Raw genomic sequence first — 12,152 nt, 5'->3', positions numbered from 1 at the left:
AAAAAAAAAAAAACATAACTGAAAAAATGACAAATGAATTGGTGGTGCAGAGGAACAGAACTAAAGAGACAAACCAAGAAGGAATTAACCACATTATTAAACACACGACAAGTAAAAAATAACCAAAGTAATGTATATTTTGATCAAACGTTTCTGTTTGTTCAGGCACTATCCTAAAACCTCCTTCACCATCGTGACCGACACGCCTGAGAATCTGCGTCTCAAACAACAGACCATGCTCAACAGCCAGGTGAGCGCCTCAGAAACTCTTCCTGATCAGAGGATCTGTCTAACGATCTACAAAGGGATTATTTAAAAAAAAAAAGGTAAACCAGAAAACATTCAAAGGAAACTTGATTTATGTAACAGGATACCAATAAATGATATGAGGGTTATTTGGTTTATTTGGCAGCGGCTCATCTGAGCCCTCTGCTTCAGCTTCTCTGTTCTTAARCTCTAATCTAATCGCTGTTTCTGTCAGTTATATAATCTGATCCGAGGGAGAAATCCTCCAAGTCACGCAAGTTTTAAAAAGTTTCCTCAGAGTTTAAGCTTACCTAGGTTAGCTTACTTAGGATGGTTCCGTCATTTAACTTTTGAACTTCTTACTTTGCTGCAACAAGTGAAGAAGAAAAAGGTTTTAAAATTTCTTACCTATTTTTGAACAGCTTGATTTAAGATGGCTGCCACAGTCAACACAAAAAKGACTATAAATCATAATTCATTTACAAGTTTTAAGCTACATAGTTATAAARTATATATTATTTCTCATCACAAGATGAGTTTAATTTAAAACTGTGGCCTGGATTAATTATTCTAATGAATATTAAATCTTTAATTATCGTGATAGAGGACTTGGTCAGCACCAAGTTTGACCAAACAAATGGACGTATTGAGGTCATTCTGGGTGTTGGGTTTCCTCCAAGCAGCTGCTTTTTGGGAAACAGACACATCTCTCCATCCAGTGACCACAAAACCCTGTCCACAGGAGAAAACCTCCAACCAGCTGCAATAACACACATAACTTCAGAGGGGCTCTGTTTTTGAATAAAATCATACCCAAATGTAATTTTATGCTGCATGACTGCAACGACAGCATCACGAATTTACAGAAATTTACAGCCGCTTCGCTCCCTCATCCCATCCAGCCTCCCCGTGTCTTTGTTTATAACCATAAAAGTCTCTTTCTGTGGAGCAGCATATTCTCCATAGCAGGAACGTGACTCACATTTTGTGCATGTGTGTGTGTGTGTGTGTGTGTGTGTATCTCAGATTTACTTTCAAATAAACATTTTGGCTTTGTTTAAAGCAGCAAATGCCCCCCCGCAGTTTAAAGTCACAGACAGCGGTGATAAATTGTCACTTAAATCACAACACGACTGTGTTTATTGTTCGTACTGGGTACAAMAGGTTCCGATGTTGTGGACGTTCTAATAAATCTGCTTCTGTTTAGATTAAGACCTTCTGTTGTTTTAATTCATCCGTTAATTCAAGCTGATATAAACACTGAAGCCGGGGTCTCCGGCTCTCTGTGATGACAGAAAAGGTTTCAGCGTGGCTGCTGAGACTCACTCTGCTGCTAAATTATTGTGTTCATTCTTTCATAGGATACGCTTTGGAAATGTCTCTTGTCCTCATTTCCTGGCCAAACTAAAAACTGATTTTATAATAGTGCTTTGAAGAGTACGCATTTACTAACAAATTTTCAACATTTTTCTTCTTACCCTTCTTACAGCTTTTCAGTATTACACAAATTATACATCATAATGTAAACATTTTTGTTCTTTTTCATTCAGTGYCTTAAAGATTTGCAGTTTTCTGACAAATCCACCCAAACCTCTACAGAATCMATTTATATTTTAGCCTAAAATATTSTCTTCAAAACTGGAAATGAAGGGTAATTTTGACTTGTAATACCTTGTGAATAAAACAGTGTAAATGTGTGACCATTGAGGCTAATGTTTCAGTCTGTTTCTGTCTGCCWCTTATTAACGCTGAACTCAGGGAGTGACAGGTACAGCCCCTCGGTAGATGCTGTGATCTCCAAAAAGACAAAGAACTGAATCTCTGCTTATGAAAATATATATGTATTTAAACAGGGCCAGGCCGTGACATRGGCAGTATAGGCAAATWGGCMAATGCYAWGGGCACCATCCTTCTTGGGGGAYCCAGAAATGGGGRATGAAAAAATAAATRTKTTACAACTTTTTATCMGAGTAAAGTTGATTTTTGTAGAATAATCATTGGTTACTTAGGTTCATGAAGGTAACTTGTTCTGCTTTAGTCTTACATATGGTGCAAAGGATATTTCAGGATAAAAGTATCATATCATATGATGCACTCAAGACTGGTGCTCAGTGTGTAAAAATAAAATAAATAGGGGTGTTTCCATACCTGTTTTTTTTCTTAAACCAAGTATGATTATGAGTACTACTTGTCAATATTTAGTACAGATATTGAGTACTTACCGAGTTTCTTTTACTGAGAACCTGGTACTAAATCAGATACATATTTAAGGTTTGTCAAAGCGACCTCAGTCTAAACAATCATGTCACATTTCAGCTGATTTTTACGTCAGAGGTGGGGGTGAGCAGATGGATCTAAGTAATGATACAAACCTCGAGTCATGCAGTTTAAACCTTGTAGCTCCATATGTCTTCAGCTACAGAGCAGAAGCCCAGTTACATCGTAATACAGCTAAAATAGCAAACAAAGCTAAAATTACCATAGGCCTACTTTTAGCTAAAAATAGCATCCACAAGTTGAAATTAGCACCTAGATAGTGACAGTGCTGTAAAAAAGGGCCAGTTTTTAGGAAAATAGCTAAAACAGCCAAAAGGTTCATTAAAACAGCTTTTAAAAAGCTGGTAATTATTTAATTAGCATAAGGAAGCATAACGAGCACAAGTTTGCTGAACTTAGCTGAAAAAAGTTGTAGTAGCTACAAAAATTGTGTATTTRTCTTAGAAAAGCTAACTTTAGCTAACAGCAACTAAACATTAGCTAAAATTAGCATAAATAGCACAAAGTAGCAGGAAAAAGCACAAAAAAGTAGAAAAAAGCAGACGAATAGCGGAAAGAAGCAGAATTTTAACTTAAATAGCTGAAAAAAGGTAAAATTTGAAAAAAGTAGCTAAAATTAGCCCAAGAAAGTGAAACAGAGCATAACAAGAACAAAATGTGTGAGGTTCTTTAAAGATTTAGAAACAATGGATGTTGAAAGCAGCTCCATTTATTTTCAATGGCAAAAAATWKGCTAAAAAWGGTGATATTGCTAAAAAGTATAAATAGTTGAGATGCCAAAAGTCATAGCACCCCTCATTGAATGAGCTGAATGTTTTGATATGAGTTGTTGAAATAGCACAAAAATCGTGGAACGAGTTAGAYACCGAAAAATGTACGGAAGAAAATATGATCTCAGTGTGAATGCTTATTAATTTTGGATGTGAATGGATGTAAATTAACTGTGATGTTTAGAAAACTGCACAAGGGGAACCAACTGAAATCTTGCCCAGGGCGCCAAATTTTCTAGGACAGGCCCTGGTTTGAAATGTGTTTCTGTACAAATATGTTTGCAGGCTTTTTACAAAGAGGAGTTTGAAAAGAACAAGGGGAAAGGTTTCAGCGTGGTGGCTGACACCCCGGAGCTGCAGAGACTGAAGAAGACTCAGGACCAGATCAGTAACGTGAGTCGAGTTCTGCAACAAGAAAAACAGAAATCCTAACTTTGCTGAATAAAAGCAGCGAGTCTGCTCCTATTTAAAAAAAGTACTTTTAGTTGGCAGCTGTTTTATAGCAGAATTTTGAATTCAAGCTTACAGAACAAGAGTGAAAAAGAGCAGAAATCTCCCAATGGCAGTGAAGTATCCCAGAGTGTGATCCTGCAGAAACCCAGAGGCACATTTTTGACATTTCTCCCTGTCCACCGAGGAGCAGCTGCCCTATATGGTCAAAGTCTTTCAGCTGTGGACACAAACCGAACACACACACAAACTCCCCACTGAAACACACATTTTCTTTTTCTCTCAYGAGAGCGCTGGTTGAAGAAAGGAATGATGGGTAATGATCTGTGTGTCAGRAGGGCAAAATCTTGTTTTCTTTCTTTCCTACATCATCCTGTTGCCGTTTACTCCTCCTGAGGTTTAAAGACACGGTTTCCTCGGGGTTTACACAGCTGAACGTAAGAACTCAGAGCCCTCCTGTGGATTTAAACTTCATGTCTGTGCAGATAAAGTACCACGAAGAGTTCGAGAAGAGCAAGGTTCGAAGCGACGCCCCTCCTCCTGAAAACAGACAAGGTGAAATATATATGTAATATATACCCTCTAGGTTCCACTCCGGTCCTCCAGCTGACTTTGACTTTTAAATTTATGTGTGTGTGTGTGTGTGTGTGTGTGTGTGTGTGTGTGTGCAGAAGGAGAAGCGTCGAACCCTGAGAGGTTCAGTCAGCCTGCAGGACAAACTCGCCCTGCAGCTGTGGCTCCGACTGCTGGAGGGGTAGGGTCATTACACAAATACCTCAGCACCAATGAGTGGATGGGAAATTAATTTATGGGATGTACTCTGCTGCCGGATTCAAGATGACCGCAGCTGTAATTGTCCATTTTGAGTCGACACAAAGATAATTCCTCCTTTGGGTTTAGGAGCCTGAATGTTTCAAAAGGTCAGAGTTAAAGAAGACATATGATGCTTTTAATTTTTTTTTTGTCACATTTAAATCTTTCAGTTGCGGGGTCCACAAGCACCTCTTTACCTATTTTCTGAGGCATGCATCAGATCAACTCGTTTTGAGGCTGTCTCTTTAAATCCAAACGAAGCCCTTCAGACCCCTCCCAGCTTCCAGTTCTAGTTTGATAGAGGGGTTTACGACTATATAGCTGCGCAGAGACCTTTTATTTACAATTTAATTCAAAGATGTGRACAAGGGAAGACTTGTCCATCCAGCCTTACATGTTGGAGCCAGAGTCTGACCCAGAGCCTGAAGARAATGAAGACCACACAATTGAAGTTGGTGACATAATAGTTCAGAAAACAGAACAGAGAAAACTGAACAGGTTGCAGGAGAAACTAAATTAAACTTTTCTGCATTCTTGGAGACTCCAAGTACAACAAAATGTATTTAATTGCTAAAAAAGTGGATTTTGCATGATATGTCCCCTTTAAATAGGAACAAAATGCACTAAAAGTGGTCAGGTGTGAGCTAAAAAATCAAAATTCAGTGTACTATTGTGTTATTTTAGTATCTACAGGCTGTGTTTTGTTGCATCAGTGTTCTGCCTTTAATGCAAATTATTCCTGCTCCCGCGTTCTACCCGTGAGCTCCTCTCGTTTCCTCTCCTCCAGAGGCACTTCCAGGCTCTGTACAGCTACACGGCAGCCGAAGCAGACGAAGTCTCTCTGCAGGAAGGCGATGTGATCTTAGACGTGGAGCAGATCGACGAGGGATGGGTGTTCGGGTGCAACCAGCGCACKGGGAAGCGGGGCATGCTCCCGGCCAACTACGTCCGACCAGTTTGAGACAAAAGGAAAACGGCCAAAATGTCCACTTCCTGTTCATTGGATCCAAATGATCTKTTACAAATTAAAAATGCCAAATAACTGAAGGTTTCCAGCAGGTTTTGTTTTAAATTTGTGCTTTTGTCTTTATGGGTTTAGGAAAAATTAGAGACTGATTTACATGAAGTCTAACGRAGAAGTTTATTCAGTGAGGAAGAGAGAAAAACAACATTTATTTTTCTCCATTTTCAGCAGTTGATGTTTAATCAGACATTTACCTTTTAATGTTAATTTCCTTACGACAATTTAATTAAGCTTTGCTACTATTACGTTTTAGCTCGTTTAACTTTTAGCCATAATATTGCTAATTTTAGCTTCAAGCTATAGCCAATTTTAGTAATTTCCCCCATCTTAGCCTAAATTGTATTTATTTCATTAGTCAGCTACAGTTTGAATAATCTTGGGTTTTAGCTGCTGTTTTGCTACTTTTGGTTYTTAGAAGCAATTTTGTACATTTTAGTTTATCTGCTTGTTTCAACTTTATAAGGTGATGATTCCAATTAAAGCAAAGAAATAAAACCACAGAAATATGAAATATCAGCTTTATTCAAAACAGAATTCACATCATACTAAAACTTAATCTAAACAGAGTCTTTTTTAAATGACAAAACTTTATTTACAAATTTTGAAGTTAAAATAATGTAAGCATAGCACCAACTTTTTTTTTTAAGATATTTGAGCACAAATASAAAAAACAAGCAGAACTGGCTCAGGTTCTTGTTGCTGTAAAAACATTCCTTCAGGCTGTAAGAACCGGCTTCATGGAGGAGAAAAACTCAGCCCTTTTGCTGATTTTATCGCAGAGTTTTGATGGAAGCCAGTTGAGCTGCAGCCTGAAGAGCTCAGAGTTTCTGCCGATGAAATCCTCACACAGTCTGAAAAAGAAAAACAGCTCAACTCAAAAAAAAAAAAATCACATATGGTGAAGAGAAAAAAAAAAGGCATTTTTGGTCTGATATTACAAGCCTCACTGAGTCTCTGAAGTTTACTTCCAATATTCTTGTTTTTAATGACAAAACTAGAATTAAAAAAGAATTTATGAACTGATGTGAGAGATCTACAAACATGAGGCTAAACAAGGATTTCACATTCCTCTGAAAGCTCTCACTTCAATCTAAACTCAAACTAAAATGGGCTGAAACCTGACATTTGATCCAAAGGTCAAATTCACTAAAATGTTAATAGAAATTCTGACAATTTCTACTGAATTAATGTTAATGTTAAGAACTTTAATACAGAGTAAAATGTCACAACATAAGYGTTCCCTAAACCTGATTAATGCAAGGCTTACAAAAATCCTGCATTTCAAGGATTTAAGTTTCAAACGTTTTTATCATTTGTCCTGTATTAATCATAGAGTATGAATCATTTAAATTGTTGGTAAATAGAAAAGAAAAAAAATCTAGAAAATGTTGCCTCCTCAGGGCATAAAAACCTCACAATAATCTCTTAAATCAAGTTTCCCAAACACGTCACACACAGCCTGCAGCTATTCAAATACAGTAAGCTCATTAGCATAACACCAAGCCTTCAGCTRTAAGTGAACCAGCACATGTGGCTCAGCCAGAGCATAAACAGTTTAAACGTCTCTCTGCTTCCTGCTAACCCTCAGCAGACAGAAACGTGAGCGGTTCGGAACAAGAAGCTCGAGCTCCCAGCTGCTATGCAGATAATCTGATTAACTACGTCATACCTGTAGAGAGAGTACGGCCGGGTCTGAAATATTAAAACATCCCTGCAGTGAWATGGCGACGGAGACCTCAGAACTGACACCTGAAACACAGTCGAGGGAAAAAATATTAAACTAACGTCAACTGATMTTTTGTAATCGATTAACTGAATTTCAAATGTGATTGATTGTAACTGTTGACTTGAACCAATAAGTCTTTTTAACACTTGCCTTTCAGAAAACAATACACACATGCATGTAATGTTTTTATACAGTATCATAGCACTGCAGGAACTTATGTCTAAGAGTCAAGTCACTTGATAGAAATGGGAACTTATTTACCATAATATCATTCCTGRAGGTTTGTCGTCTCCAATATGTAAATTCATTGTGACACATGGCTCTGGGCTGTGTTGCTCAGGTCTTTATAGTCAGAGGTTCTGAGTGAATGGACCACAGTGCTGTAATGTTAACTTTGTCAAGTCTGAGTACTTAGTTGGTGACCCCGACGTGATCAACAYAGACAAAAAATAATTTGGGTTGTTTTTTTTTAGTCGTTATTTTTTTTCCTTTTATCGTTTCTTGTTTTATCGCAGYTACCACAAATCTCAAACTCTAAAACCAGTGATGAAATTATTGACACTCGTGGCACATTCAAGACTTCCATCATCTACTGGTGTTTTTAAAAGTCTTCGTTGTTCAGCTCAAATAATGAAAAGTTGAGAGCTTTAAGAGCAAAAATAAATGTGCAAAGACATTCAAATGTCAAACTGAAATTGAAACAAATTCCTAAGATGGATTGTCCCATTACCTCACGTGAAGTATTTACCAGTTTCCTTCATAGTCGGAAGCCTTAAACCACTTAAAGAACTGTTTTAAATGTTTCAGCCACAGCCTATTCCTGATTCACTCACTGAGCTTTAAAATGAACCCATTTGGCTGCAGCCTCAAAAGATGCAAAGACAAATAGAGAAACATTTTGGTCTTAAAGACCACGGTATAAAAAAAATAGGGCTGTGCATTTGTACGATACACGGGTCACAATACGATATATTGCAATACTGTAATCAAGGAGATATACTGCTATATTTTTCTCCAAAAGATTCTAGTTTTAAAATGCTAAGACAAAGAGCACAACATAAAATCTTATTAATTCAATTTATTTTTATGCAATCAGAAGAACACTTAACAAAAACAGCAGTTTTCTTTCACATTTGTTCTTACAACAACCAAAGAGCTCAGTCAGGACTGTCAGAGGCTAAAATACAACACAAAAATGAATCGCTGTCATGAACGTTCACACTTAAAGCCTTAGTTAAAAACMAATAGTGATTTTGTTAATATCAGAAAGTGAAAATCACAATAATTCAGTGTGTCGATATTTTCTAAAACCCCTAATAAAAAGTGTTCAGAGTTTTTAAAGTCACATACCGTGTCCATGCGAATGCAGAGTTGGCTGGTTCCCCCAAACACAACAATATCGTCATCTTTCCCCAGGCAAGCAGTGTGACAAGCCCTTATGGAAAAAAATATATCAAAAACTTATAAAAGCAGCTTCATTAAGCTTTTGACAGGTTCACAAAGAGAAACAGATCCTGAAATCATGTTTTTTTTAAAAAGTTACATTAAATGCTTTGACCTAAAAAAATTAAATCTGAGTGAAGCTCAGAATAGAGTTCTGCCATCTACAGCAGGTAAGATACTGTATCTATTGTTCACAGAACCCTACTCTAAAATCTCTAAACTGTTTACAGTCGTAGAAACATACTAAATGTACCTGGGTTTGTCTTTGTGAGGGTGTTTTACCTCCGTCCACTCTCGTCTGTGTGTGTTAAACTGCCAGGCATCCGCTAAAAAAAAACATAACAGGAATCCTGTTCAATGGTTTATCAGACCAAGAAAGGCTCGATATCCAAACAAGATTWCATATTCAGCAGAAGCCCTACAGATAATTAATCATCTCAGTGGGGATGAAAACTCACTCAAAGTGTTTCCGTCGATTCCGAGGCCGCCATAAACGAAGAGGTTTCCATSCGATGTGGAGGTCATTGTGTGCAAGGAGCGGCCCAGAGGGGCACAGGAGGGGCAGAGGTCACTGAGGAAGAACGCAGGTTTTTGTAAAAATAACTGAAAAAAAAAAGGACGTGCTAAATCGGAACAGAATCTTTACAATTGAGTCCAAGTCCAGCTCTCAAAGTCCAAGCAGAAAATGTCGAGCTTTGCAGTTTCCTGCAAACAGAAGGAAACAATGAATGCAAGGAGCAAACTGGAGCAACAGATAACCCTGCTCCAACATCTAATTATCTGGATCATCAACAAAATGTGTCGAAAAGCACTGCAGGAATTTTAATAAAACTTGCAGAAAGTAATAACTGGACATGAATCTACAGCTAAGACTATTGCCAACAAAGCTAACTGACATTAGCAGGCATTAAGGTGCAGTAGTGGGCACCAGCCCACTAAAGCACAAATCTGTTAATTGCGGACCTAAATATTTCGTTTGTGCTTTAGCGGTTTTACTAATTTTTATAATTCATAAGCGGATTTGCATATTCCAATGTTAAAATGCACTACCGTTAGTAACTAATTATCTACCAGTCATCATTATCTTGAACAGCAGAAGGTATGACTGTCAATGAATCACAACACACATGATCTATCCAACAGCACTCCTCCCAGATAAACACTTATTGGTAAGATATACATCTTTGCTGATTGTTGCTTTGGGTCACGGTTCTGATTTCCCACAATGCTTTGTGTCTGCTTACGTAGCAGGAAGGCATTAGCAAAAACAGTTAACATTTGTAATCCACACTAAAATTTTGTATGTATTGATTTATTTTACTTTACAATCTGAGCTCCTTTTAAAAAATAAAAAGTTTAAACGCTGGAGCTCAATACTTGACGTAATTGGTCGAAGCAATCGGCCAACGGGTTAGAGACTCAGAAATTATTTAAAGATGTTATGCTGACTAAGACAGACATCTAGGGGTCAACTGGAGCAACTACATGGAAAACTTTAAAATCCAAGCTCTTATTTTGAAGTGAAGATAGTTTCCTGTTCCCCGTGCTTTCGTTTCCCCCATCACAAATCAAATCCGTCATGTACCCAGAATGCGTCGCTTCAGTTTTCCAATAAACAGTTTTAAAATTACTTTATTGATGCTTTTTTAATGAAAAATCTACAACAAACAAAAGAAAAAGACAAAGAATCAGCTGAACTAGCAATCCTCAACAACTTTTTAATTTTTACACCAGGAGCTAAAGGTCTGTTTCAGGAACTCACATCCCCAGCAATCGGCGGTTGTAGAATTAAGTTGTAAAAGAGTTCATACACCACTAGTTGGCAGTGTTGTGCATATGTTGTACATGAATTGTCAGCTAGTAAGTGTCAAATTGAACTTGCGCTTTACAATTAGCTTCCGCTAGTATTTCTATGGCATAAGCACTTGTGAAGTTGCGGACCTAAATATTTTCATAAGCGCTTTAGAAATTGCAGAGCTAATTTTTGGATTAGCGCTGCCCGCCACTGTTAAAAGTGGCTCTGAGCGAAATGTAGCCGGACAYGTATTCAAGGGTCATGCTTTGTAATTTGCTGTATGGGTGAACGGGTTCCTTCAAGAAACACTACTAACCCTCCAGGTTTAGCAGTTTTGTTAAACAGGAACTTTAGAGAGATCCATGTGTGACCAAGAGGTTAGAGGTGAAGAGGTGAAGTCCAGACTGTGCGGGACAGTCCAGGTCAAAACATTCATCACAGAATGTGTCTTTGTGGACWGAGGCGCCGTCACGATCTCAACAGGAAAGAGCTGCTGAAACAGGAAAGGGCCGAACTCAAACTGTCCCCACGAAGGAGGAAGCCCCGTTTTATACAGCGCCATCGTAAACATCGCCGCACGAACGTTTCCCTTTAAAACAAGGCGGGAGGACCATCGCACGCTTTGGAGCTGAAGGCTGTTCCATCGTTTAGAGATGAAGGGCGAACTCACCACCCCGCCGCTGACGTAACCTTTGTTCCCCAGCAGGGCGCTGGCATGGCAGCCTCTGGGAGCGGGAGCAGGACCCTGGAGGAAAAGAACAACAACACTTTGTTGCAACTGAACCTGCAGATCAGCCACGATGTTAAAACCAAAACCTGTTTTACTCACCTGAGTCTCAGGTTTGCTCCACGTGGAGGACTGAGTATCGAAAACATGGACCTCGTTGTTCCACCCCCAGCATCGAAATAAAGTTTCTCCAATTGTTGTCTTGAAAAAAGAAAAAAAGTAAATTAGACTAAATGTACCATAAAAAAAACTCTAAAAAGGCTGAAGTAATAAATCGGGGAGTAATTTATTAGATTAGTTTTTACCCAGGACATGTCATCCATGATGAAGCTGGACGACGACAGGTTTCGTACCTCCATTATYGTTTTGCATCCATAACCACCAAAGTAGATTAATCTGCAATAATAATAGTTGGATTGAATCATCCTTTGGAGTTCATCAGCAGCTTGTGGGTCAACCTCTGTGTTTTTAAAAGCCCCGCTAACAGAACCGACCTGTCTCTGTACACCCAGCAGGAGTGTTTGTTTCGGGGTGAAGGAGTCGTTCCCGTCGTGTCCATCAGTCTCGTCCAGGAGCAGCGTGGCTGCGAAACGTCAGTGCTGAACATCTGCGAGCAGAAAACCAAAGAGTTATCAGACGAACTGCCCTGCTGCTGCTCAGGTCTCAGGCAGTCAACTGATACACTTGAGCTCTGGGAGAAACAACAATGATTGGTTGAACGTGGTGTCCATCAAACAAATCAACCTTTGTAAATGGTCAGTGGTTTGCAAAGAATTATGTGTTGGTTCAGAGCACATGTGTCAAACTGAAGGCCCGCAGGCCACATTTGGCTCCCGTGTGGCCCGCCAGGGTGGGTAACAAACCCCCCACAAAAAAATAAA

General features: G+C 38.7%; 2 protein-coding genes across 3 annotated transcripts in view; one reads left to right on the top strand and one right to left on the bottom strand.

Moving 5' to 3' along the window:
- Nucleotides 1-165: 165 nt before the first annotated feature.
- LOC106535601 (LIM and SH3 domain protein 1) lies at nucleotides 166-5,603 on the top strand (the record flags this gene model as incomplete). The annotated part of the gene is given in 5 exon segments (XM_014032646.1): nucleotides 166-250; nucleotides 3,579-3,686; nucleotides 4,229-4,298; nucleotides 4,415-4,497; nucleotides 5,344-5,603. Coding segments are annotated over 5 exon segments (520 nt in total), but the record flags the coding sequence as incomplete, so codon positions are not given.
- A 481-nt stretch (nucleotides 5,604-6,084) lies between these two features.
- The window catches only part of LOC106535585 (kelch domain-containing protein 1), a 12,726-nt gene continuing 6,658 nt past the window's right edge, over nucleotides 6,085-12,152 (bottom strand). For both annotated transcript variants that reach the window (XM_014032628.1, XM_014032635.1), the window contains 10 exons: nucleotides 11,766-11,878; nucleotides 11,577-11,667; nucleotides 11,374-11,472; nucleotides 11,215-11,289; nucleotides 9,396-9,454; nucleotides 9,208-9,320; nucleotides 9,003-9,075; nucleotides 8,657-8,741; nucleotides 7,250-7,329; nucleotides 6,085-6,431 (listed from right to left, as the gene is read on the bottom strand). In XM_014032628.1, coding sequence (XP_013888082.1) covers nucleotides 6,296-6,431; nucleotides 7,250-7,329; nucleotides 8,657-8,741; nucleotides 9,003-9,075; nucleotides 9,208-9,320; nucleotides 9,396-9,454; nucleotides 11,215-11,289; nucleotides 11,374-11,472; nucleotides 11,577-11,667; nucleotides 11,766-11,878 — 924 coding nt within the window. In that variant the 3' untranslated portion in view covers nucleotides 6,085-6,295. The remainder of the gene's footprint in view (nucleotides 6,432-7,249; nucleotides 7,330-8,656; nucleotides 8,742-9,002; nucleotides 9,076-9,207; nucleotides 9,321-9,395; nucleotides 9,455-11,214; nucleotides 11,290-11,373; nucleotides 11,473-11,576; nucleotides 11,668-11,765; nucleotides 11,879-12,152) is intronic.

This window comes from Austrofundulus limnaeus, unplaced genomic scaffold (assembly GCF_001266775.1).
Source record: "Austrofundulus limnaeus strain Quisiro unplaced genomic scaffold, Austrofundulus_limnaeus-1.0 Scaffold7, whole genome shotgun sequence".
NCBI lineage: Eukaryota > Metazoa > Chordata > Actinopteri > Cyprinodontiformes > Rivulidae > Austrofundulus > Austrofundulus limnaeus.
This window is presented reverse-complemented; position numbering and strand designations above follow the sequence as displayed.